The sequence below is a fragment of the Rhineura floridana genome, chromosome 7 (genome assembly GCF_030035675.1).
Source record: "Rhineura floridana isolate rRhiFlo1 chromosome 7, rRhiFlo1.hap2, whole genome shotgun sequence".
NCBI lineage: Eukaryota > Metazoa > Chordata > Lepidosauria > Squamata > Rhineuridae > Rhineura > Rhineura floridana.
The window spans coordinates 88,733,410-88,759,174 of record NC_084486.1 but is presented as its reverse complement, the minus strand read 5'-3'; the positions used below and the strand labels follow the sequence as shown (position 1 = coordinate 88,759,174).

Sequence of the window (25,765 nt, the reverse complement as noted above, 5' to 3'; positions counted from 1 at the left end):
AGCTATGGAACCCACAGTAGCATGGAAGATGCCTGTACATCAAGGAGTTACTATATATGGTAGGTGGGTGCAGTAATATGTGGGATTTGTTTGAAATGTTGCAGATTCTGTACAGCAGCCCTGCCATAAGCACCTTTGGTCTGGGCAGAGCTGGGTACCAATGAGCCTCATGGACTTTGGCTCCTGACATTCTTCAAGCGGGACAAAATGTCAGAAACAGACACACCTACAAGAGATTCAACAATAAGCTAATCAGAGTTGTGCCAATAAGAAAGCTGGAAAACTAAATCCTAAGCAAATCTCTCTTTTTTCCTGTCCATTCCACCTTCCCAAGTTTGACACTGAACAAGTACGCAGGAAACCAAGACTGCTGAATCTCTTATGTCCAGACCTGGACGGTTAATGCTGCATTCAGAAGACAAGTTTGCGATTAGTGCCTCCCAGTGTCTGTAAAGATACAGGCTGAACACACCATGGCTGGCTACAGCTTTCTAGTGCATGTTTAGGCATTGACCTCACCTTCCAAATGTTAGACATGTTAATTGAGAGAAACCCAGTAGACAAGTGGCAAACATGCCTGCTATATTACGTGACTATTTACACAAGAACACAACCTGTATGGAGATGCCAAGACTTGAAGAGGTTGTGAAACTGGGGGTGTGACGATACCTTTTTATCGTTAAGGGAAGTTACCAAGAGACCCAATAAAAATAAAATAAATGCCATTGTTGATGGTTATTTCACTACTGATCAGAGCAATTAAGGATAGCTGATGCTATTACAAAGGCCTAGTCAGGCTGCAGGGATCATAGTTTCTGTGCAAAAAATGCTGCTTCTTGATTGCAAAAACCAAGAGTACATACACATGCACATCATTTGGACAGTGGGGCTGGTATGGGAAGCCTATTCACATTTTGTTCAAATGTAGAAACTTCTCTTCAGGATTGAGCTTAGTGTGTTTGCAGCAGTGTGCACACTGCTGATTAGCTGGAACCTATGACTTCACAAGCCCACCTTCCCTACTTGGGGCAGCTTTTCAGCTTTAAAAAAAAAGTGGGGGTGGTGGAGACAAATACCCTTTTCACTGAATAAATGTACATATGACAAAAACAAAGGTAAACAGCCTCACTTGAAATATGGGGACAGATGCAAGTAGGGATGCTTGAGGCTTCCATTTGTTCAGCATTTTTAAGCAAACCAATTCTGATTTGTACTTCCTGGACTAAAAATCCATGGCTGGTCCCTTTTTTAAAGATGTGTTTCTGTACACCCAAAAGAAGCCAGGAGCAAAGGGCCTTTATCCTGTATTGCTCAAAAAACCCAGTTGCCTACTGGTGTTCCATGCTCAGGAAATACATTCTTGAAAGGGGAACTGGTGATCTTGCATGGCAGCAGTCCCTGTGTTCCATCTCTGTCTTTGTCTCTACTGTCTAAAGTAGTCAGAGAATTAGTTGCGTGCTGCAGGCTGCCAAGATTTTATTTATTTATTTATTTATTTGTATCCCGCCCTTCCAGCAGGAGCCCAGGGTGGCAAATAAAGTGCTAAAAACACTTTAAAACATCATAAAAACAGTTCTTAAAATACATTAAAACAAAACAGCGTTAAAAACATTTTTAAAAAAAACTTTAAAAAGGGTTAAAAACATTATTAAAAAAACATATTAAGCAATTCTAACACAGATGCAGACTGGGATAGGTCTCAACCTAAAAGGCTTGTTGAAAGAGGAAAGTCTTCAAAAGGTGCCAAAAAGATAGCAGAGATGGCGCCTGCCTAATGTTCAAAGGGAGGGAATTCCACAGGGTAGGTGCTGTCACACTAAAGATCCGTTTCCTATATTGTGCAGAACGAACCTTCTGATAAGATGGTATCTGCAGGAGGCCCTCACCTGCAGAGCGCAGTGTTTGGTTGGGTATATAAGGGGTAAGACGGTCTTTCAGGTATCCTGGTCCCGAGCTGTATAAGGCTTTATACACCAAAACTAGAACCTTGAACTTGGCCCGGTAGCAAATGGGCAGCCAGTGCAATTCTTTCAGCAGCGGGGTGACATGTTGGCAATACCCTGCCCCAATGAGCAGTCTCGCCTCTGCATTTTGCACCAGCTGCAGCTCCCGGACCAACCTCAAGGGCAGCCCCACATAGAGTACATTACAGTAATCCAGCCTGGAGGTTACCAGTGCATGGACAGCAGTGGTTAGGCTATCCTGGTCCAGAAACAGCCACAGCTGTCTCACCAGCCGAAGGTGGTAAAAGGCACTCCTAGCCACTGAGGTCACCTGGGCCTCTAGCGACAAAGATGGATCCAGGAGTACCTCCAGGCTATAGACCTGCTCTTTCAGAGGGAGTATGACCCCATCCAAAGCAGGCAAATGACCAATTATCTGAACTCGGGAACCACCAACCCACAGTGCCTGTCTTGCTAGGATTCAGACTCAGTTTATTGGCCCTCATCCAGCCCACCACCGAGTCCAGGCAGTGGTCCAGGGCTTGCATGGCCTCTCCCGATTCAGATGTTATGGAGAAATAGGTTAGTCATGTCTCATATTTTGCTAACTGAGGGCCCACATACATCGAACGCTTGAGGTACCAGAACTATGGTGGGCTGCACAAAGTGCAATCTGGGGGCCAGCAGAACTGAACCTGGGGCTGTTCTCACAACTGGCGCTTTGTTCTGGAACAGTGAAGCACTGATACTTTCCTCTGTAGGATGGCATAGACAGTGCTGAGCTAGATGACCAATGGTTGAGTCAGTATGAGGCAGCTTCCTATGTTGCTGTGTTTCATACTAGGCAGATCCCATTGTGAGGAGCAATGCATTTCTATCTAGCCTTTCCTTCAGATTTTCCCTGCCATGTCACTCTTCAAGTTCTGCAACCTCCAAAGGTATCTTGATTTTCTTTAAGCAAGCAACTTGGTATCTGCAGCCTGCAGTACTGTTCTTGCCCTTCCAATGTTTGCAAAGTGTTTAGGCACATCTTAGTCATCCATTACCTAAGAAAAAACTCAGCCACAGTGCATGAGCAAATGGGGGCAACCTTTATCAGCTGTTGCTAGACTGGCTAGTGGAAGTTGGTGTTTTTAATATTTTCTCATACCAAAGTTTAATCCCTCCTTAGCTGTCTGTCCATCTGCCTCTGTACTTTTTATGTCTTTCTGGAGCACTTCAGTGGTCCAAAGAAGCTACAAAAGATGCAAAGTGATTAACAAACCTTAAATATAATGCTAAGTTCCCCCACTTTCTAAAATAATCAGAAATCCAGGGGCAGTGTTAGAGATTTTAGTTTCCTTTGGATGAGAGCACTGGAGGCTTATGCTGTCTGTGATCTGTTTATATACCAATATACAAGCACAACTTTTGTAAATATAGAAACTGATTCCTAAAAACAGGCAGTTCAACAACTAATTCTGCATCATCTTCTAAGAACAAATGTGTGGATTCCTGCAGCTTTCCCGTTTCTATCCAGCTGAACTCCAGCTCTGGTTGACTTTGTCTTTCCTGAATTTAAACATTGCTGCTCCCACTCTCAGAAGGGTCTCCCTTTCCAAAGTCTGAGGAGAGAGTTCCAGTCATCAAGGAACTTAATTTTGTTAAAAGCTTCTGACCATCCATTAGGTTCAGGAATAGTGAATATGTGACCCTTCAAATGTTGCTGGACCACATCTCCTATCATTCCTGACTGTTGGGCATGCTGACTGGGTCTGATAAGAGTCCAATAACATCTGGAGGGCCATGTGTTCCCAGTCCTTCTTTAGCTGCCTAGCTGTTTAGGCCTGCTCACTGTAATCAATATGGCCAAACTTACAAGGTATAAATAATTGTGCAGGAAGTGTTCAGGGCTTCTGCTTGTCATATTTGTTTGGATGAGGTTTCAGTTGATGTCACCTGAGGATGTGTACATAGCCCACAAATAGGTTAGGAGGGGATGATTCATGTAGATGCTGAAAAACATAGAGGACAAGACCAACTCTTGCTGTCTCCTATGAGGTGTATCAGCCATCTTCCAGTTTTGCCATCTGGGACTTCAAAAAAAAAAAGAAGGTCCTGAATGACTGTCAGTTTCAGAGTTGCCGCTCTTGGATAAGGCAATCATGTTATGTCATTAACTCCAGACATTTTTGAATTAAAACATGTTATCCAGAGTGGATGTGGGCACCCTGTCATCCTATGCTTAATATCGTGAGGGTGAAAAGGAAGAAAATTGGGGGGAAAGGAAGTGGTAGAAAGAGAGAATGGGTGCCCCACCCACTTTTGGCTCTGTCTCAACTTACCACCATTATGTTGCCCCTGACAGATTTATGCCTGAGGGAATGCAGCCCTCAGGAGAAAAAAGCAAGAGGCTTTCCAACTCTGATCTTTATGGCTTCTAGCCCAGGTTTGGCCCTGAAATCACTTTGGTCATTTGGGTATAGAATAATTAAATCATAGAGTTGGAAATGGCCTATAAGGCCATCAAGTCTAATCCCCTGCTCAATGCAGGAATCTGAATTAAAGTATACCTGACAGGTGCCTGTCCAGCTGCCTCTTGAAGATCTCCAGTGCTGGAGAGCCCACCACCTCCCTAGGTCATTGATCCCATTGTTGTACTGCTCTGACAGTTAGGAAGATTTTCCTGATGTTCAGTCAAAATCTGACTTCCTCAAACTTGAGCGCATTATTCCACATCTAAATTCTGGGATGATCAAGAAGAGATCCTGGCCCTCCTCTGTGAGACAACCTTTCAAGTACTTGAAGAGTGCTATCATATCTCCCCTCAGTCTTCTCTTCTCAAGGTTCATGCCCAGTTCTTTCAGTCTTTTCTCACAGGGCTTTGTTTCTAGTCCCCTGATCATCCTAGTTGCCCTCCTCTGAATGTGTTCCAGTTTGTCTGCATCCTTAAGGTGTGGTGTCCAGAACTGGATTCAGTACTCAAGATGAGGACTAACCTTGCTGAATAGGGGGGAACTAATACTTCATGCAGTGTGGAAACTATACTTCTGTTAATACAGCCTAAAATAGTAATTGCCTTTTTTGCAGCCACATCACACTGTTGACTCATATTCATCTTGTAATCAGCAATAATTCCAATATCCTTCTCGCATGTAGTATTACTGAGCCAAGTATTCCCCATCTTGTAACTGTACATTTGGTTTCTTTTTCCTGGTTGTAGAACTTTGCACTTATGTCTGTGAAATTTCATTCTGTTGTTTTCAGCCCAATGCTCCAGCCTATCAAGATCCCTTTGAATTTTGTTTCTGTCCTCCAGGGTATTAGCTATCCCTCCCAGTTTGTATCATCTGGAAATTTGATAAGCATTCCCTGTACCTCCTCATCTAAGTCATTAACAAAAATGTTGAAGAGCACAGGGCCCAGGACTGAGCCCTGCGGTACCTCACTCGTTACCTCCTTCCAATTTGAGAAGGAACTATTGATAAGTACTCTCTGAATACAGTTCTGTAGCCAAATGCGGATCCACCTAATAGTTCAAATAGACAAAGCCTTCAAATATTGTCCTCTGAAAGCCCCTCAAATAGAGGACTGCCTTCTGTAAAGTCGGACACATGGCTGCTCTATCAGGCAGCTTTCTATGTTCCATTTTACATCAGCCCCAAATCTGGAGAAGTCTGGATGTGGCCTGAATTAGGTCTGGGAGGCAGACTCCAGAAATGTAGTCCCCATTCCTCTAATACTCAGATTCCATTCCATCACACTATTTTGCACTCCAGTCTTTAATTCTTGGTCTTTGCACAAGAATGAGCTAAGGTCGGTCTCTGCTCTGTGCTCCTTCTCATGGCCTTGTCAGCATTCTTGTCCCCTGACACGGAAGTCGTTTTTATGTTTTCACCTGACGGTTAACTGCATTTTTTAAAAGAACCCCCCCCCACACACAGAGGCAGTTCTTCCATTCAGTATTTTGTGTCTGTGTGAGAATTAAGGGTTGAGTTGTGCCAAATTGTTCCTCTGGCTTGTTCTGTACTCTTTACATTTCCTCTGTGTTTTTCAGCAAAATGAAATCATTAAATACACCGCACAAATTACTAAACCTGTTCCATAATCACACACACAATTGACAGCATAAGAAGCTCAGATCACAGCAATGCATGCGGTGTAATGCTTCTGGGTAGATGACCTATGCTTTGAGACAGCCATGGGGAATATCAGCCTGTTGATTCCTCTCCATCTCTCAGCTGCTTTCAGATACCTTAGTATGTTTCAGGGCTGTGTGGCTTGATTGGGAACTGGAGCCATACTTTGCTGTGGTTCTGTTCCTACCTATCAGGCAGGCTTCAGATAATAGTACTGAGTGACTGCTGCTCTGCCCCATGGAAATTATTTTGAGAGATGCTACAAAGTCCAGTCTTTACATCCCCTTGTCTTTTAACATCTGTACAACACCTCTGGAAAGAGGAGTCAGGAGATTTGGAGTGAACCTGTGGCCCTCCAGACGCCGCTGGATTTCATCTCCCATCATCCCTGAGCATTTGCCACACTGGCTGGGGCTGATAGGTCTTTGAGTCTAATAACATCTGGAGGGTCACAGGCTCCCCACCTCTGCCATATAGACTAATGGACTATATATCCTTCTGAAGCCATAACAGCACTACCCACACACAAGAGATGGGCAGCAGCAGGCTTCAGATAGCCCCAGGTTTACAGAAGTACAAAATATCTTTAGAGGGAAAAACCTAGGGAGGAGGCAGGTCAGTGAGGACTGAGCTTGTTCAGTGAGCATAGAATACTGACTGACAGTTGCAGGGCAAAGTAGAAAATGGGGCGAGGTAGAATGAAACATCCTGAAAAAGGGTATGACTGGCTCTTTGGAATCTGAATAGGAACATTTCATAGTGCAATATTTTGTTCCAGATCTCACTTGTGTTCTCATGAATTTACACCAATATCTGAATCAGAAGGCTCTTCAGTCACTGACTGGGGTGCCAGCTTCAGCCATTTGTCAATTGGCTTGTTCTTCTAGTTGCCTCCCGCAGCCCTCCCTGGGGCTGTTGCCTTATCTTCTCCTTTGCTCCAGTGCTGCCAGGCAAAGAGCAGTGAAGTCTGAAACAGAAACTTGCTTTGATTTGTAAATGGAGGCAGCTTATGTGTCACACTAGTGGAATGCCCTCTGTCCTCTGGGTCATGGCTTCCATGCATGGGGCAGAAGCCCTGGGAATTCTTTTCTGCAGAAGCAGCAGTGGTTACTCTGCTGGGCTGCCACATTGTTTCTGGTTACTTATGCATCACACAGCCTTGTGTGCACATTCCAGAAAGCACCACACCTTCTTGGCCTGGATTTTGCACACAACGCACCTGCAATTGGATGCATGAAAGGGGAGGGGATGAGTGTGAAGAACGTGGATAGGGATGGCAGTCAGTGGCTGAGAAGGCAACAACAGTGGTCTGCTTCTGTTTGGGCCTCTAAGGAGCACTGCCTCCCCCCCAAGGCAATGTGTTGTGGGCTGAGGAAAGAGACTCAGTCAGCCTTTTGTTTAGCTGGTGAAATCTTTCCTGGGTACTTCCAGTATATGGAAGCTCCATGTCAGAAGCAAAATCTCTGCTGCCTTGTTTTCTGGCAAGGCACCAGCACCATTAAGGCAATATATTGTGCAGTGATGGGGAAAACTGCACCGCTTGCATTTCTGTCTGTGATATAGTTGTTGAAGGAACAGCACATCTGTTAGAAAAGGATGGCAGTCAGGATCTGAACCCATTCATTTGCCATTAGGATTGTATTGGAGGGATAAGAACATGTTGAAGAGCCTTCTGGATCAGGTCAATCTAGAGCGGGCTCAGGTCAATCTAGTCCAGTGCTCTCACAGTGGCCAACCAGGTGCCCATGGGAAGGCCACAAGCAGGACCTGAGCACAAGAGCACTCTCCCTATCCCTGCCCTGTGGTTTCCAGAAACTGATATTCAGAAGCATACTGCCTCTAACTGGAGGCGGAGCATAGCCATCGTGACTAGTACTCTTTGATACCATTATCCTCCATGAATTTGCCTAATCCACCCTGGAGTCCTTCTGGGAGGAAGGGTGGGATATAAATTTAATAAATGAATAAATTATCCTCTTTTAGAGCCATCCAGGTTGGTGGCCATCATTGTTTCCTCTGGGAGTGGCTTCCGTAGCTTACCTATGTGTTGTGTAAAGAAATAGTTTATCTGTCCTGAATCTTCTAGCATTCAGTTTCATTGGATGTCCACAAGTTCCAGTATTTTGAGAGAGGGAGAAATACTTCTATCCATTTTCCCCATGCCATGCATGATTTTATAAACTTCAATCATGCCATCTCTTACTTGCCTTATTCTCTAAACTAAAAAGCTTCAAATGCTGCAACCTTTCTTCATAGGGGAGTCACGTCACCCCCTTGTTCATCTTGGTTGCCCTTTTTTAAATTTTTTTCCAGCTCTACAGTATCCTTTTAAAGGTGAGGTGACCAGATACAAATCAGTAACAATGCTTGGATGGCTGGGGCAGAGCATGTCTGGCCTTCTTTAGGTTTTTTATTTTTATCTTATTTATTATATTTATATCCCACCTTTCCTCCAAGGAGCTTAAGGTGGTGTATATTGTTATCCCCTCCCCATTTTATCCTCACAACAACCCTGTGAGGTGGGTTAGGCTGAGAGGCGGTGACTGACCCAGTAGCTTCATGGGTGAGTGGGGATTCGACCCAAGGTCTCCCAGGTCATAGCCAAACACTAGCTGTTATGGTGACATACCCTGTGGTTCCTCTAAATTTTGTGACTAGTTTGAGAAGGGGATAGATACAGGTTTTCCATCTTTTCACTGACAGAGGCTCTGTGCCTTTAACAATCATGTGAGAAGTTAAAATTCCACAGCCACAGTTTTGCCATTGATGAAAAATGATGCATCTATTGACTTTCTCCCTGTGGTTTCTTCCAGACAACCTGTTTATTAAGCATTCATCCTGATTTGTTTGTAGGGAGATCAGACAGTGTTGTGTTCAAGCCGTTAGGTGTCACACACTGTCCAAAGCATTTCCCCATCACTTTCCTTGTCACAAAATGTCCAATCTTTGGGGGAAGTGGGTTTGTTGTGCAGAGAGTGCCAGATTCACTTTAATTGCACAACCTCAATTTGCTGGTATATCATTGAAACCCACCCCAAAATACTGATAGTGTGGAAGCCCCCTGTCATGGCTGTTAAAGGCACTGGAGCCAACTAGATAAAAAGGTGGTAACCTTCACACTAAGAAACATGGAGAGGTATGTGATTTTCCCCTCCGCAAACTGTGACCTAGGCAGGGGGCTGGAAGGGAGAATGCTGCAGTTGTGTGAGGCATGGACACACAAACTCACCAAGGAGTGTTGGTAGGTACTTAAAAGGACACAGGACCATGACACAAATTTGGATTATATTTGCCTATACTAATTTATATGTACAGATGTCTCTAGGAAATTAAAGGCATGAGTGTCTCACCAGCACTGCATGCCAACCACCCTGTAAGCAAAGCGTTGTTTTTACTTACGTTTTTAAAAGGGGGGATGGGACAGGAGATATGGGGCCTGCTGCAAAACACCTGGGATTTGGGCTCCCTGAGCCACCCCCTTGGATGAGGGAGTTGTGGCTTTACTTCCACAGTTTCTGAAAAGCTTTTGGGGGACCTTGTGATGCACAGAGTTCTGGCGGCTGTTCATGCCACTTTCCCTTTTCCAGTTAACCTATTCTGCTGACTTCTGCCAGTGCCCAGATGTACAGAACATTTCAGCTGCAGCTGGAGAGCTAGCACTGAGCTTATCACGTACATAGTAACTGTACCCAGAGAAGCAAAATGGAGCACTGCAACCTTTGCTCTGGATGGAATTTAGGAGGAAGGTACCATGTCACTCAGGTGGGCTAGCAGTGGCTCCCAGGGGGACAGCCCAGGTATGGTAAGACACTGGGACTGCAGAATCGAAGAGAAGCATGCTCTGGCCCCATCTGTCAGCCAGAGGAGAGGGCTGCTGGGTTGTGTATATATGTGTGAGCTTGTGGGGGGATATTACAACACGCTGTAAGCCCCCTTGGGAATCATTTGATTGGAGGGTGGGATAGAAATCATCAAAAGAAATATCTTGTCCCCCTCTGTGAAGCCATGGCAACAGGCTAGGGCTGTTGGGAAATGCAAGGCTCGGGGCAAGGACTATAGCCCAGGTAAGAGGGTGGTTGATCAAGTGAAGAACAGTCCCTGAGCAAAGAATATGCCTGTGTGAAGTCACTCAAAGAGAGGAGCACATTGTGGCACTATGACACTCAGTGCCTTGTGAATTCCGCCCTTTCGCAATGGCCTTCTTCCAGCCCTTTGTCATACTATTGTAGAAATATGCATTAGCATTTCAGACTGCCTCACTATGCACAGTAAGCTCTTGGTGGAAAGGGCATGCACGTGTGTCTCCCTGCCAAGAATATTTGGCACTGGCAGTGGGAGTGGGACTTAAAATGCATGCTGATCAGCTTCTAGCCCCAGGAGAACAACAGGCCAGCCACTAGCACAGCCTGCGAGAGATAAGCCTATCTCATCAAAATTCAATTCACGTTAACAGAATCGTGAGATCTGGCACCCAAAGGGGGTGGGGGAGGGGAGACAAACCCAGCTTGTTGTGCCAGCTAATACGTGATTATGTGCCCATTGGGGTTGGTTTTATTCCCCCTCCCGTAGCTTTTAAAAATAAATGCTTATATTTGTTAAAAAAGACTAGCTGAAGAAGCCAACCAATATAGTATTGGCATCTCATATGAACAAACAAAACCACACAATACCTCTGCATTTATAAAAAAATACAAAGCAATTGTCTCGCTAGTGGTGGGGGTCAAATTATATACATGATAGAAGTTAACTGGAGGTAAGGGAAAGCTTGTTTTGCTTGAGAACGTTTTCTAAAACAAAAAAAATCACAGGGGAAATGCATGCTGCCTGTTGGCATCCCTGCTTGCTACTGTATTGTGCACTGCTTGTTTGCTCAATCAAATACTACACAAGTGCCTCTATGTACTGCTTGGGTCACAAAGGAATGCTGCGGGGGGGGGAAAGGAAGAGTCTGCTGGATGTTTTCCCTTTAAAAAGAGCAAATGCCCCTGGGAAATGCCTGGACAGGGTTGCTGGGCCCCAGGAATCTGCAAGTGAACCTGAGCCAGGGGGGTGGCCAGACTTAAGACAACAGCAGGTGGGATGGAAAACCAGGCGCCGATCCAGCTCTGCACAGCTCAAAGTTCCACGAACTACTCCTGATTGGACGGCATCCGTTTTTGTCGCCTCTTGCCCGTTCCGTTTCGATTCACGGTGCGAATAGCATTCACGGTGCTTGTGGCGCCTTCAGGGCAGGTAGCCTCGCCCTTGTTGTGCCCCAGATTTGGCAGTTGTTGCATGGAAGGGCAAACATGACGCTGAGGTAGGAAGACGCGAGTTTGGGTGGCGCTGTTTTGCTGCTCCTGCTAGTCTCTCGGCCTCCTTCTGCCTCTCATTTAGCTCTGCCATGCAGTCCCAGGAGCGTTAAACCGTGCAAGGACTGGGATCTGCCCCTTAATTCTGCCTGGGACTGTGTGCACTTTTCCGTCGGCACAGCAGCTCAGCTACCCAGCAGGTCGGCCGTCTGCTCATTCTGACCGTAGCAAACTTTGCGCGGCGTCTCCCAAGAACCTGTACGGGCCTTCCGAGTTCAATCAGGAGGGCATGGCCAAACGGGGGAGGTGGCTTTGAAGAAGGGAGGAGGGGTCTTCTCTTCTCCGTGGCCGCGGATTTTCATCTCCGGGCTTTGGCTCTGCTCCGTTATGGATGGCCGCTCCCTCCCTGGTCTATTGAGATGCTAATACCCAAAAAGCAGAGCCCCAGGCTGGCTAGAGTCTGCTTCGTCCGCCCAGCCCCCAATTTCTTACCGGATGGTCCCCCATTTGGACCAGCGGGGGGCCAGGGATGACTTCTGGACTCGGCTTGGTGAGAACTTTGGGAAGGGGCTGACGGTCAGGGGTCGGGGCTTGGTTTAGGTTGGGGTCCTCTCACCAAGGGCTGTAGGATACGATCCTCCCTTCCCCAGCACCTGCCGGGACTCCTTTTACCCAAAGCCACGCCTACACTTCTCCCCGCGCCGCCGACGGGAGGGAAATTGTAGGCTGCTCGGTCCATTGGAAAGCGGAGTGGAATGCTGCCTCTTTCTCGAGTTTGCTACGGGGACCCGTTCAAGGAGAAGGCAGTGCTGGGGAGTCCGCAGCCGGCGGGAGGCTTTGGACCGGGGCGGCTCTGGAGGATAGGATCTTGTATTGTTGTCTCTTGAGTTGTTTTCTTTGCGTTGCATGAAAACCGCTGTTGTTTCCTGATCTGCACGTATCACTTTGTAGAGCGCTGTATGGTCCTGCCAGCGTTCGAAAGTTCATACCGCTATTCTTTTGCATACAGATCCCTTTCGCCGACTCAAGATCACTTGACGTTAATTCCTCCCTAATATGCACTTTTCCTACCCTATCGTCCCTTTTGCGCTTGGCACGGTTCTAAGAGTAGCTAATAGCCTCCCAACTCTTCCAGGGTACACGTGTGGTTTTGTTTAAAAATGTAATAAGGAACGCCAAGTGATATTAGTGCTTTGGGGCTGGGGTTGTATTCTGGTTTAGTTAATTGGTGCAAAAAGGATACGATCTTGTGTTGCCCATCTTCCAATTCTCTCAAGCCTTCTAGACAGCACTGATGTTTTGAGTCAGAGTATGGACGGCTGGCAGTAGTAAACACAGTTACCCGTCTCCCAGCAGTTGCTGATAATGGCCCAGTTGCTTCAAGGAACTTGATTGCTTTATGTTTTACTGTTACAGCACAATCCTATGCATGTCTGTTCAGGAATAAATCCCACTGAGTTCAGTAGGACTTATTCCCAGGTGAGTGTGTATAGGATCACCTTTAGAGTACCTGACTGCCAGTCTATGGCAAGTTAAAGATTTAGGAACATTGTGGTGGGGTTATAGGTCACTTCAAACCATAGCTTAAAATAAAGTATAATATTAGGCAGCGGTGGGGGACCTTTGGATCTCCAGATGTTGCTGAACTACAATTCCCATCAGCCCCAGATAGCATGATTTACAGTGAGGGCATACTTCACTCTTCCCCAACTCCTTTCTTCAGCACACAGAGGAAGAAACAAACCAAAGGCTGACTTACTGTTGTGTGTGAACAAGCACTCTATGGTTTGTTTGAGGGAAATGAGCAGAAAGCCAAGAACAATCTTGGCTTCAGCAGCATGCTGAATGAAGGAAGGGAAAGGAGCAAATAAACCACAATTTATTTTAAATTATGATTTAAAGTGGCATATGAACCAGGCTTGTGAAGCATGTGCTCTAATAGCTGTTGATGTTTTTAAATTTCCATTAGCTTATTTAGATCCTTTTGAACTCATTTTTTTCTGTTGCTGTTAGTCACTGTTATTTCTGGTATCAGGGAGTTCCATAGGCCAGCTGTGGCCAAGAGAGGGAGAGTACATCCTTGCTTAATGTATCACTGAGAGATATTTAAGCTCCTTATTGCATTTCCTTATTCCAGTTTACTCATACCAATGTCACTGCTTGAGTGGAAAGGTTTAAAACTGAAATGGACTCTCCTGACTTTGTGTACTTCAAAATAAAACCATGTTCTCTTGCAGTGCAATCCTATATATGTGTACTCACTTTAAAAGCAACTCCCATTTCATTCAGTGGGGCACATTGCAAGTTTAGAGGCTATAAGATTGCAGCCTTAGTTTGTTCTTTTTGAACCTGAGTGTGCAATTTTATGCATGCATGCTTGCTTGCTTGCTTGAGAGTAACTTCTGTTGAACTGGTGGGTCTTGCTTCTGAGTAGACATGCATAGGCTGGGACTAGAAAGAGTTCTGTTCTTTTTCTCTCATGCCTTTTATGTGTGTCATATATTGCGTACCCCCGATTATTACTCTTTTATGTACTCCTGACCAGTTTGGTTACATCCTTTGCTGTATGGAGTGATTAAAATGTTGTATGGGGGGTATTATTTTTAAAACTTTTTTTCATATAATGCCTACTGTTAGAAACAAGCTTATACCAAGCTAGACCATTGGTCTGCGTGGCTCAGTGCTATCTACACACTCTGTCAGCAGCTAGACAGAGCTCTCTCCCAGCCCTACCCAGAAATGCCAGGGGTTGAACCTGGACCTTTTGCACACAAAGCATGTGGTCTACCACTCAGCCACAACCCTTTCTTGAAATATTCCGTTTGACTTTCAGTGACTGCAGTGTGTACAATTAATCTATTTTTCAAAGTGCGCTACCCACAATTATCTTGAATTATATGAATTAACCCAGTCCAGTCCTCCCTCGCTCATAGACTCATTTCACCCAGCAGATTTTGGGAATGATTGCAGAGTCGTTACATAACACTGGATATTCCTGCGTACCTGTACTGTACAGGCTCAATATGTGTGTTTTCAAAAGTGTTGGGTTATACAGGCATTCCTGATTGGCCGTGTCACATCCCCATACTGGAAGTCTTGTGCCTTCTTCCAGGGTATGGTACCCATGGCCATTCAGCTGTGGTCATCAGTGTGGCCACCCATTTTTCCAACCTAGGGTGCGGCATAGAAGCAAGGAGACAAGTTCTTTTCCTTCTCCCTCTCAATTGCTTGCTGCTGCCAGCATAGTCATCACTGACCGAAACAACAAACTAATATGTTCCCTGTCCTGGGAATGAGGGAGACTTGCCAGAAGCATGTGGGTGGTATGGCCCATGTGTTTCTGACGCTTCCTGCCCTGAAGGCAACAGTGAGGAGGCTGTCTAGAACTAAAAGGCTCTTTCATCTGCTAAAAGGCCAGGTGGTGGTCATCTGGAGGTTGGATTTGGCCTGCAGATTTCCAGTTACCTAGCGTTGCTTTATAAGGGGCTGTTGACTCTGACACCCTATCCTAATTTCATTTGCCTCTCTTTCAGAAATGACTCTGCTCTCCTCCCAGCCAGCATCACTGGAGTCTGCTGAAGCCACCACTCCTAACCCAGAGCAAAGGATGTTGGAGAAAAGGGCAAAGGTCATTGAAGAGCTGCTGCAGACAGAGCGTGATTATATCCGGGACCTGGAGATGTGTGTGCAAAAGGTCCTGGTGCCACTGCAGGAGGCACAGGTGGGAGTGCCATGAGACTGGAGAAAGGCCTGCAGGAGTTGCCACTGATTTGTGATGGCTAATGGTGGGGTTTCAGTTGGCTTTTGGCCAGGAATGGAACATAATTTGCTACTAAGAGCCATTGGGCATAGTGGCTAGAGTGCTGGGCCTTATCCAGGGACACCTGGGTTCAGTTTACTGAGTGATGTCAAGCTAATCACTGTTCCTCAGCCTAACCCATCTTTCCAGGTTGTTGTGAGGAGGAAAGGGGAGCTTGTATGCCACTCTGAACTCCTCAGAAGAGGGGCAGGATAAAATGAAATAATCCACTATGGTATAGAAATAGAGTTGCTGATGGATGCCGTTCTCTGGAAGGTGGGATGGGTACACAGAGCAAATGTTTACGTCTGGGATGGGAAACCTGTGGCCCTTCAGATGTTGTTGGACTACATCTCCCATCACCACTGGCCATTGTCCATGCTGACGAAGACTGATGGAGTTGAACTCCAGCCACATCTGGCAAGCCACAGGTTCCCCATCCTGGTTGAGTGGTTGGAACGTCTGTTATCAAGTCCCTGGTTATCCATGCTAGCGGAATTGATACCGTATTATGGTACTACAGTCGCAGGCTATGGTCTGAAGACACAGGAGGCTGCCACCTTGCTGAAGCTAAGCAGGCCTGGGTCTGGTCAGTGCCTGGATGGGAGACCGATTGGGAACCATATGTATGCCGCCTTGGGTTCCTTGCTGAAAGAAAGGTGGGGAATAAATGTAATAAATAATACAATATCTGTATTGGGATGTCACTGGGCGTCAAGACCAGGATAATTTGGGTGTTCTCTGATACTGTTTTGTATCTGTGGGGAAAGGGAAAGTCACCACTGACTAGCTCATTCACGTGGGAAGGGTGTGTTTTGGGAAGTAGCCTTTCTGTTAAGAATCCTCTGTGAAGAAAACTTCCTTTTGCTACATCATGTGTCCTCCCTTCCTTTTAGGTGCCACATGTCGACTGTGAGGGGCTGTTTGGGAACATCCATGGTGTCATTGCTTTCTCAAAGCAGTTGCTGAGCACCCTGGAAGCTGCGGATGCTGTTGGTATGTGCTTCATCCAAAGCTGGGCTTTTGGGTGTATCTCAGCCTAGGAATAAGAGTAGAGCAAAGGAAGCCGCTTAGGACTGGCAAAGGCACTGTTTCATGCAGTCTGTCCCATGTGTCCTCTGCCCAGGCCTGATTTACATCCGTTTGTTTCCTTCCTCTGTAGTCAGGCCTTTTTTTTATTTTTATGTCCCATAGGCTTCAATATGGCTGGGCTAGAGAAGAGCAATAGCTGCCCCTTAGCCAACTTGCAGCCTGGTGTGTGCAGAGTTTGGCATACCAAAGCCCATTGAAGTCAATGGGGGTTAATCATGACTAACTCTGCATAGGAGTACAGCCGTAGATGTAATCCTTTTTGAGGCAGTGTTTTTCTTACGTTTGCTTCTGCTGGAAATAGGATGCCAGTTTGGATAAACCTTCAGTCTGATCCAGTAGGGCTCTTCTTATGTCAGAACTGGGATCTCCCCACCCACCCAACAATAGTCTGAGCTAGTAGGTGGGTTACTGTGATAGCACCTTTTTCTCTTTGCACAAACAAGTAACTCCAGATAACTTAGCATGTGTTTTAAATTGTTTTTATATTGTTTTAAATTGTTTTTAAAATATGTGTTTTAAATTATATATTTGTTTTAATGTTTTTGATTGCTGTAAACCGCCCAGAGAGCTTTGGCTATGGGGCGGTATACAAGTGCAATCAATCAATCAATCAATCAATCAATCAATCAATCAATCAATCAATCAATCAATCAATCAACTTATGCAAATGAATCAAGCTATGGAAAAAGGTTTAAATCAGGGCTACCAGTCAGTTTTGTCACTAGGAAATAATTGTTGTTGTTTTTACTCTGTAATATGACAATTTCCCAGCCTTCGTCCTGTTGTTCTTGGTTGTCACATTCCTTGTTGTCCAAGATGAAGAGAAGAAAACAGCATATTCGTCGGTGGGAGAAAAGCCCATCCTTGTTCAAATGGGCCGCATTTATTTGTGTTTGTTTATTCGAACCTACCATTCCTGGGCAAGATCATTGAGCGAGTGGTGGCTAATCAGTTGTCGACACACTTGGATGAAACGGATTATTTGGATCCATACCAATCGGGTTTCAGGACTGGACATGGAACTGAAACAGCATTGGTCGCTCTAGTTGATGATATGAGGAGGGCATTAGATAGGGGAGAATTCACCTTTCTTGTCCTCCTCGATCTCTCAGCGGCTTTTGATACTGTCGACCACAGTATCCTTTTACATCGCCTGGAGGAATCGGGAATAGGAGGCACTGTACTACGGTGGTTCCATTCCTTTCTTTCCGACAGGCATCAACAGGTAGCATTGGGGGAGGAGGTTTCAGACCCTTGGCCTCTCAATTGTGGTGTACCACAGGGCTCTATCCTCTCTCCCATGCTATTTAATATCTATATGAAGCCGCTGGGGACAATCATCAGGAGATTTGGGCTGCAGTGTCACCAATATGCGGATGACACTCAGCTCTATCTCTCGTTTAAATCTTCACCAGAGTCTGCTGTGGAGACCATGTCCAAGTGCCTGGAATCCGTGAGTGGATGGATGGGAAGGAACAGGCTGAAGTTGAATCCTGATAAGACTGAGGTGCTACTCGTGGGAGACAAGGGAAGGCTGGGAGATGTTGACCTGGTGTTCGACGGGGTGAAATTGCCCCTGAAGGACCAGGTCCACAGCCTTGGGGTTGTTCTTGATTCCAAGCTGTCCATGGAGGCTCAGATTTCGGCAGTGAGCCGGGCAGCTTGGTATCAATTACACCTCATTCGTAGACTGCAGCCCTACCTTCCTGCTCATCAGCTCCCACTGGTGGTACATGCCCTGGTCACCTCTCGGTTGGATTACTGTAATGCGCTGTACGTGGGGTTACCCTTGAAAACGGTCCGGAAATTACAACTTACACAAAATGCTGCGGCTCGACTACTTACAAACTGTCGCCGCCGGGAACACATCACCCCAGTGTTGTTCGACCTACACTGGCTCCCAGTTATTTTCCGGGCCCAATTCAAGGTGTTGGTATTAACCTTTAAATCCCTATACGGTCTCGGCCCAGTTTATCTGATGGAGCGCCTCCAGCGCCACCAACCATGCCGCCCAACAAGATCAGCCACACAGGACCTTCTCTCAATCCCACCAACTAAAACAGCTAGGTTGGCGGGGACAAGAGAGAGGGCATTTTCAGTGGCGGCCCCCACTCTCTGGAACTCCCTCCCGTATGACCTTCGACATGCCCCTTCCCTGGATGTATTCCGCCAAGCTTTGAAGACCTGGCTCTTCAGACAGGCCTTTGGGACTTACGGGGAGGGTTAAATTTTTACGACGAATAGCCTACTACTCTGTACTGGAACTGTTTTATTGTTTTATGGTTATATTGTATTTTATGATGTATTTTATTATGATGTAATGTATTGTTGTTAAATTGTACGTCGCCTAGAGTGGCCATTGGCCAGATAGGCGACCCACAAATTAAATTATTATTATTATTATTATTATTCACGGCATTTATATTGCTGGCCCAATAATACTGTTCTCTGGGCAGCTCACAAAGATAAAATGCCACTCTGGGCTCCTTCTGGGAGGAAGAGTGGGATATACAGTACATTTAATAAATAAAAAAATAAAATACATTATTAAAAATATCATAACACAATTTTCAGCACAAAGATATTTAAAAATGAAATTCGCACTATAACTACGCAATATACTACAAGTGTATCGGGGAGGGATCCGTTTTTAAGATCACACTTTTTAAAAACCTGGAAAAATAAAAAGAACTTTATCTGGTGCTGAAAAATTGTAAAGAATTGCTAGGTGAGCCTCTCGGGAGGCTATTGAAGAGCCAGGGTGCTGTCCCTAAGAAGGCCCTCTCCTTAGCTGTTACCTGCCTCACTTAGGGCATATGGAGCAGAGCGTCTGAAGAGGAAAGTAAGGTTTGGGCAGATATATATTGGAGAAGGTAGACCTTTCAGTTAACATTACAGTTAACATTACATTAGGACATTATACATTACAGTTTCTCTTCGTGTCAGTATACCAATATCCTCAATAGGCAGAGATGTGTTGTTGGGAGCCCATGTATGTGTTGTTGGAAGGTGCCCTCTCTCCTTCCCCAGCCTCCTGGTTTTTCAGCAGCTTAGCAAGGGAATAGTCTTACAATTTCTTGCTGCTGACTGGCCATTAGGAGCCCTTTCCATCAGGAAGAGGATGTGTGTAAGAAGAGAGCTACTAAATGGGTTGTGTCGCTTTCCCTCCAAAGGGCCAACCTTCTTGGCATTTCGGGCTGAGCTGGAGGATGTGTACAAAGTCAACTGCCAGAACCACGACGAGGCCATTGCCCTCCTGGAGACCTATGAAAAAGATGAGAGGGTGCAGAAGTATCTTCTGGAGTCTCTAGAGAGCCTCAGGTGAGAGGGCAGCCTGGACTCTTTCCTCTCTGTCCCAGCCCCACTGCTGTGCTCCAACAGGAAGGGATAGTTTGGCCTCATCCCCTCTCATTTGCGCGCCTTCCCAGTTAGGACAGAAGAACCTGTTCATTTGTTGGTGGGCTCCACTGGTTTGTGCTGGGGTCAGAAGCTGAGACTCTGCTCCACTGATACACACTTTCTCCAGACATGACCCTCAGCCACCTATATTGAATAGAGCAGGACTGGGGAAGCTGTGGCCCTCCAAACATCGTTGGACTCCAACTCCCAGCATGGCCAGTGGTCAGGGCTGATGGGAGTTGTAGTCCAGCAACATCTGGAGGGTCACAGCTTCCCAATACTTGGGCTAGGGGTTTCTTAGCCAATGGCTTGTGTGCAGCTTAGGTTGTTGCCTGGGAGGTGGAGACGGTAGAAATCATTCTAATCAGCTGCTTTTTCTCTTTCTGGCAGGAGTCTCTACACTGAATGGTAAGTGACATTTTTATAACATTAGCCCTGTTTCTTGCTGTTCCCAGTTACTCTCTGTGCCTGACTTCCCTATTCTGTTCTTTAGCTGACATACTCTGTATACCTACCCACAAATAAATGTACAGTCTGAATAAGTATTTGTGCATATTTGTCTGGAGAAGTAGCATGAAGAGGTCTGGGAATAGGGTCTGTGCTTCTCATAGGAGTGGGAAGAGAGGGCTGCAGAAGTCATCAGTACACTAGGAGCTCAGACTGCTGTGGCCATCTTTGCCTGCTCAGGTTGGGAAGGAGTTGAGTGAGGTGGAGGTACTAGAGTGGGTAGCTATTGATAGGGAACAACTAGTCCACAGGCTGTTACTTTTTGAAGTTGAATGCGTCTAGTCTGAGTAGGACTAACATTGAATACCACCCTGTGTGTCTGGATATTTATTTAATTTATAGGTCATCTTTCTGGCTTTGGGAGATGTGGCATGATTTCCCTAGGTTGCAGTACTTTGGGGTTGAGAGCCAGGTTGGCAGTGGAGCGTGGGTGACCCCTATGATCTTCTGTCTGCTAACACTTCCCTATCCTTTATCAGGGGCTGCACCAACTACATTGATCTGGGCTCCTTCCTGATCAAGCCCGTTCAGCGTGTAATGCGCTACCCGCTGCTGCTGATGGAGCTCCTTAGTGCAACACCTGAGTCTCATCCAGATCATGCTCCGGTGGCAGCGGCTGTCCTAGCTGTAAAGGAGATCAACTGTAATATCAATGAGTACAAACGGCGAAAGGACCTAGGTGAGCTGCGGGGCAGGGGAGATGTCGGCACTGGGGAAAGGGGCGGAGCAGCACAAGCACCTGTTTGAGGCAAGCAGGTGAGCCATGTGAAGAAAGACAGCAGGCAAGCATCCCTGTGTGGGGTATTGTGTTTGGAGACTGGATGTACAGCCAAGCCGGCTACGGCTGTTGTGAAAAAAGATCTTAAAGAAAGATGAAGCACCTTCTAGTGGCTGCTGGAAGTAAAAGTAAAAGTCCATTTGGTTTAACCCAGCCATCCCTAATTGGCAGGATGAATAATCCAGTTGCTGTTCAGTTACAAAGAGGCAAGTGTCAAAAGGGAAATGTACCCACTTACCTCCAGTGGTGCTAGTCCTGTTTGGAATGGTACTGCAGGGGAAGCGTGAACTGGCAGAGGATTGTGTCTGGGCTGAGAGGGAAATTACCCGTGATGGCACAGTCCTAATGGATTTCCTGTACTTGCAGGAGGTTGGACTAGATGACCTTTGAGGTATCTTCACACTCTGTTATTTTATGATTAACTCTCTGGTATGGGTGTTGACTGTCTCTTCCCCCACTTTTTTAAAGTGCTGAAGTACCGCAAGACTGATGATGACAGCCTCATTGAGAAGATCTCCAAACTCAATTTCCATTCCATCATCAAGAAATCCAATCGTGTCAGTAGCCACCTCAAGCACCTCACAGGTTTTGCACCCCAGGTAAATGCTGACTCTGTCCATGTGCCCTGGGGAACAGTCACAAGGGTGTGGGGTTCACTGGTCAAGGAAGCTCCATAGCACCTATCAACTCTCCCTTCCCTTTCTGTTATAGCTCAAGGATGAGGCTTTTGAGGAGACGGAGAAGAATTTTCGGATGCAGGAACGGCTGATTAAATCTTTCATCCGGGACCTTTCCCTTTACCTTCAGCATGTCCGGGTGAATAAGCATATGTGTGTCTGGCTGGGTGGGGGAACCTTATGAATGACAGGGGACTAAGCTGTCCAGTGGGGCTGAGAGCTGGCCTTGACTAGTGAACTTAAGGATCCTGCCTTGGCTAGGTTTGTGCAGTACTTTCTTCCTCACAGCTCTGGGAGCTGGCTATGGCTGGACTTGCAGGAGTTTCAAATAGCTTCAGCCCAGCTGACATCTGCATCTCTCGGCCCTCAGGAGTCGGCCTGTGTTAAAGTGATGGCAGCTCTGAGTATGTGGGACCTGTGCATGGAGAAGGGCAGTGCTGAGTTGGAACAGTTCCAGAAGGTCCATCGCCTCATCAGTGACCAGCTCTTCTCTGATTTTGTGAGTTGAGGTCTTTGCTTCCTTCCTGTGTCAGGTGCCGCCTCCTCCTGGGCACAGATTCAGTCCATTGCAGAAAGAGATGCAAAAGGGCTTTGCTTGGAAGAGGCTAGAAAATGCTTTAGTATGAGGAAAATTTACAGCAGGAAATGGGGAGGAGAAAACCAGTCAGGATGGTGAAACTGCTGGTAGGCGGAGGAGATCTTCCGTGAAGGAGCTGAGATAGAAAAGAGATGGCGACAGTCTTTCTCTTAAAAGATACATGGGGTGATGATGGACACGGAAGATGCCTTTCCGAATTGTTGACGATGTAAAGAAATGCATTTGCTTGCTTTTGGGGGGGGGGAAAGAAATTTTCTGCAGAAAGAGGGGAAAATCCTTGTTTCCATGTGCTACTTTCCTCCAGTACAGTACTGAAACTAATAAAATAATGATTCAGTACAGAAATACTGTGGGGAAAGCATCTGCTATGATACACAGGTGTGATTGTGCCCGTTCTAGAAGGAGCGCACAGAGCGGCTGGTGATCTCTCCTCTGAATCAACTGCTGAACATGTTTGCTGGGCCTCACAAACTGGTGCAGAAACGATTTGACAAGCTCCTGGACTTCCACACTTGCACGGAGCGTGCCGAGAGACTGAAGGACAAGCGGACCTTAGAAGAATTACAGTCGGCGCGCAACAATTACGAAGCCTTGAACACACAGCTACTGGATGAGCTGCCCAAATTCCAGTGCTGCGCCAAGGATCTCTTCACCAGCTGCCTGCGTGGCTATGTGGAGGCCCACTGTGACTTTGTGCGCCTGGTGTTGCAAGAGCTGCAGCCTCTTCTTTTGGTAATTATACAAGAGGGTAGGACAAATGCAAGTCACCCCTCCAGATGCATGTTTTCTAGGAACATAGGAAGCTGCCTTATATTGAATCAGACCCATCTAGTTCAGTATTGTCTACACTGGCTGGCAGTGGCTCTCCAGGATTTCAGTTAGGGTGTTCTCCCAGCCCCACCTGCAGATGCCAGGGATTGAACCTGGGACCTTCTTGTGTGCAAGGCAAATGCTCTGCCCCTGAACTATGTCCCATCTGTGACAAGCAGGGGTCAGAAGGAAAGAGCATATTGGGCTGTCTGATTTGTTCCCCCCTTTTAATGTTTATTCCATATTTTCAATGAGTGCACACTCCAGTTGGGCCAGGGGAGGAAAAGGCACACCCTAGGTAGGCCTTCTGCTATTTGAAAGTTGCCTTGTGAGTTGGGATTTCAGATTGGCTGATGTTTTCTCTCTCCAATGTGGGGGTTGCCTTTGGGCTTCCACCCTCAAATCTCCTCCCCTAGTCAGGTACGTATGCCTGGGAGTGACGATTGTGTTTGTACAATCTCTGAATTCCCGTGAGGTCATTCTTTGCCCCTAGGCTGTATATGCCACAGGGGAAAATGGCAATGGGAAGGTCTTGCTTAACATAGGAAGCTGCCTGTATAATGAGTCAGATCCATTGGTTTGTCTCACTCAGTTTTGTCTAGACTAGGTGTGGGAAACCTTTGGCCCTCCAGCTGTTTCTACAACTCCCATCATCCCTGGCCCACTGGCCATGCTTTGCTGGGGCTGATGGGAGTTGTAGTTAGCAACATCTGGAGAGCCAAAGGTTCCACACACCTGGTCTACACTGACTAAGTAGGAGAAATTCCCCAGGGTTTCAGGATTTCCTACCTGGAGATGCATGGATTGAATCTGAGATCTTCTGCCTGCAAAGCAGATGCTCCAGCACTGATCTACAGCTCTTCCTTTATAAGCCCTCTGAACCCGAACACTGCTTGGGATGAAGAGGTTGACCCAGGACATAACTATTAATATTGACCTCTGTTAATCAGGAAAAGAGGGCAAGTAGCCCTCTCTGGTGCTGGGCTTCTAGAGTCATCTCTGGTGTTACCCTGCAAGGAACAATGGCTGCCTATTGGCCCATCTTTGAACAGAAGTTCAAAGGCCCTGGCCCTATGTTTCCATTGCTGTCATGGCTCTGTTGCCTTCCTGTTTCTCCTAGCTGCTGCAAGTGGTCGGCAAAGAGGGGAATCTGGTTGCCATCTTCCAGGAAGAGCATAGCAGGGTCCTCCAGCAGCTGCAGGTCTTCACCTTCTTCCCAGAGAGCGCCCCTACTGCCAAAAGGCCCTTTGAGAGGAAAAGCCTGGAGCGCCAGTCAGCACGGAGGCAGCCACTTCTGGGCATGGTGAGCAACTTGGGGGGGGGGTAATGACAGGTGGGAAACGTCTCTCATGAAACTTGACCATTGTCCAGGGGTGGGTGGGATATGAGGAACTTGGGCCTGGAGCATCCAGAGGACTCTGCTTGAGGGGGGAAGATGACTAACTAGCCTGGGCTGGGCAAAGAGCAATGTATGCATGGGTGCCACTGCACCCCCTTCCCCGTCATTGGTGCTGTTGCTTCCTTTGTAGCCCAGCTACATGCTGCAGTCAGACGACCTGCGTGCAGCCTTGCTGGCTCGGTACCCCCCCGACAAGCTCTTCAAAGCAGAGCGCAACTTCAACGCAGCTCAAGAGTTGGACGTGTCACTGTTGGAGGGTGACCTTGTGGGTGTCCTCAAGAAGAAGGACCCTATGGGTAGTCAGAACCGGTGGCTCATTGACAACGGAGGTGAGTGGAAATCCCTCTGGCTCCAGGCAAACCGTGGGCCACCTCCTGTCTGGGGCCTGTTCTATCTCTATGATGCTTATAATTTTGTGATCTTCCCCCACAGTGACCAAAGGCTTTGTGTACAGCTCTTTCCTGAAGCCATACAACCCTCGATGCAGCCACTCCGATGCTTCTGTGGGCAGCCATTCCTCTAGTGAATCGGAGCACAGCAGTTCCTCATCTCGTGGTAGCAGCACTCCAAGCAGCGTAGCGAGCAATGCATCTGTGAGCAGCCCTCAGCAACCTCCCCAGGACTCTGGCTTCCAAGGGGATTTGGTCAGCTCTCTTCAGTCCCTCTCAGAGGTGGATGCCCTTTGCCAACCCCAGATGGCTCCTACTGTAGAGTCATCTCAGCCACCCCGCATCCTTCCAGCATCCTGGCGATATAGTAATCCTGACCCACATAATGGACACCCGGCCCGGTCCAAGGCTAGGATAATGCCTTCCCTGCAGAATGGCAACTCTAGGCTGAGGAACAGCGACTCTAAGGGGAACCAGGTAAGTGCGGGACATGCACGGGTAGGACATCTGTCTCTCTGCCAATGGGCCATTTCTGATTTGGCTGGCTAGTTGGTTCAACCAAGTCCTGCTCTGAAAGGCAGCATATTAGAAGGTTACTGTGAGTTCTGTTCCATTTAATGCAATACAACTAATACTTGGGATTTATACTGATAGCAGGGGCTGTGCCCCTGCTCACTTTGTTTTGCTCACCAACCGTACTTTCCCCTTCCCGCCTCCCCAGCGGCAGCAGGAGGAAGGGCAGGGAGGCTTTCTTTCCTTTGTCCTTTCCCCTCAGTGAGAAAGTCTTAGACCTTCCCCTTTCTTCAGGACGGCCGGGAAGGAGGAAGAAGCGGTGCTGGCCTCTCATCACACTGGTGCCATGTGTCAGCGGCCACACATATATATTTATTTATATGTATATTTTAAGATATATATTCTTCAATTTTGTCAACAAATTCCCAAAGCAGGCACAATCTGGGACTTGT

The 25,765-nt window shown here is 46.8% G+C and overlaps 1 protein-coding gene across 9 annotated transcripts in view; it reads left to right on the top strand.

Annotated features, from left to right (window-relative positions):
- Window positions 1–25,765, top strand: part of DNMBP (dynamin binding protein) — a 61,230-nt gene that overhangs the window by 34,266 nt on the left and 1,199 nt on the right. For 3 of the 9 annotated variants that reach the window (XM_061636342.1, XM_061636341.1, XM_061636343.1), the window contains 12 exons: window positions 14,886–15,073; window positions 16,048–16,147; window positions 19,417–19,564; window positions 20,033–20,050; window positions 20,629–20,828; window positions 21,396–21,526; window positions 21,639–21,743; window positions 21,975–22,103; window positions 22,602–22,934; window positions 24,133–24,315; window positions 24,542–24,740; window positions 24,844–25,277. In XM_061636342.1, the coding sequence (XP_061492326.1) occupies window positions 14,886–15,073; window positions 16,048–16,147; window positions 19,417–19,564; window positions 20,033–20,050; window positions 20,629–20,828; window positions 21,396–21,526; window positions 21,639–21,743; window positions 21,975–22,103; window positions 22,602–22,934; window positions 24,133–24,315; window positions 24,542–24,740; window positions 24,844–25,277 (2,168 nt within the window). The other 6 variants (XM_061636347.1, XM_061636345.1, XM_061636348.1 and 3 more) reach the window with 6 other exon arrangements.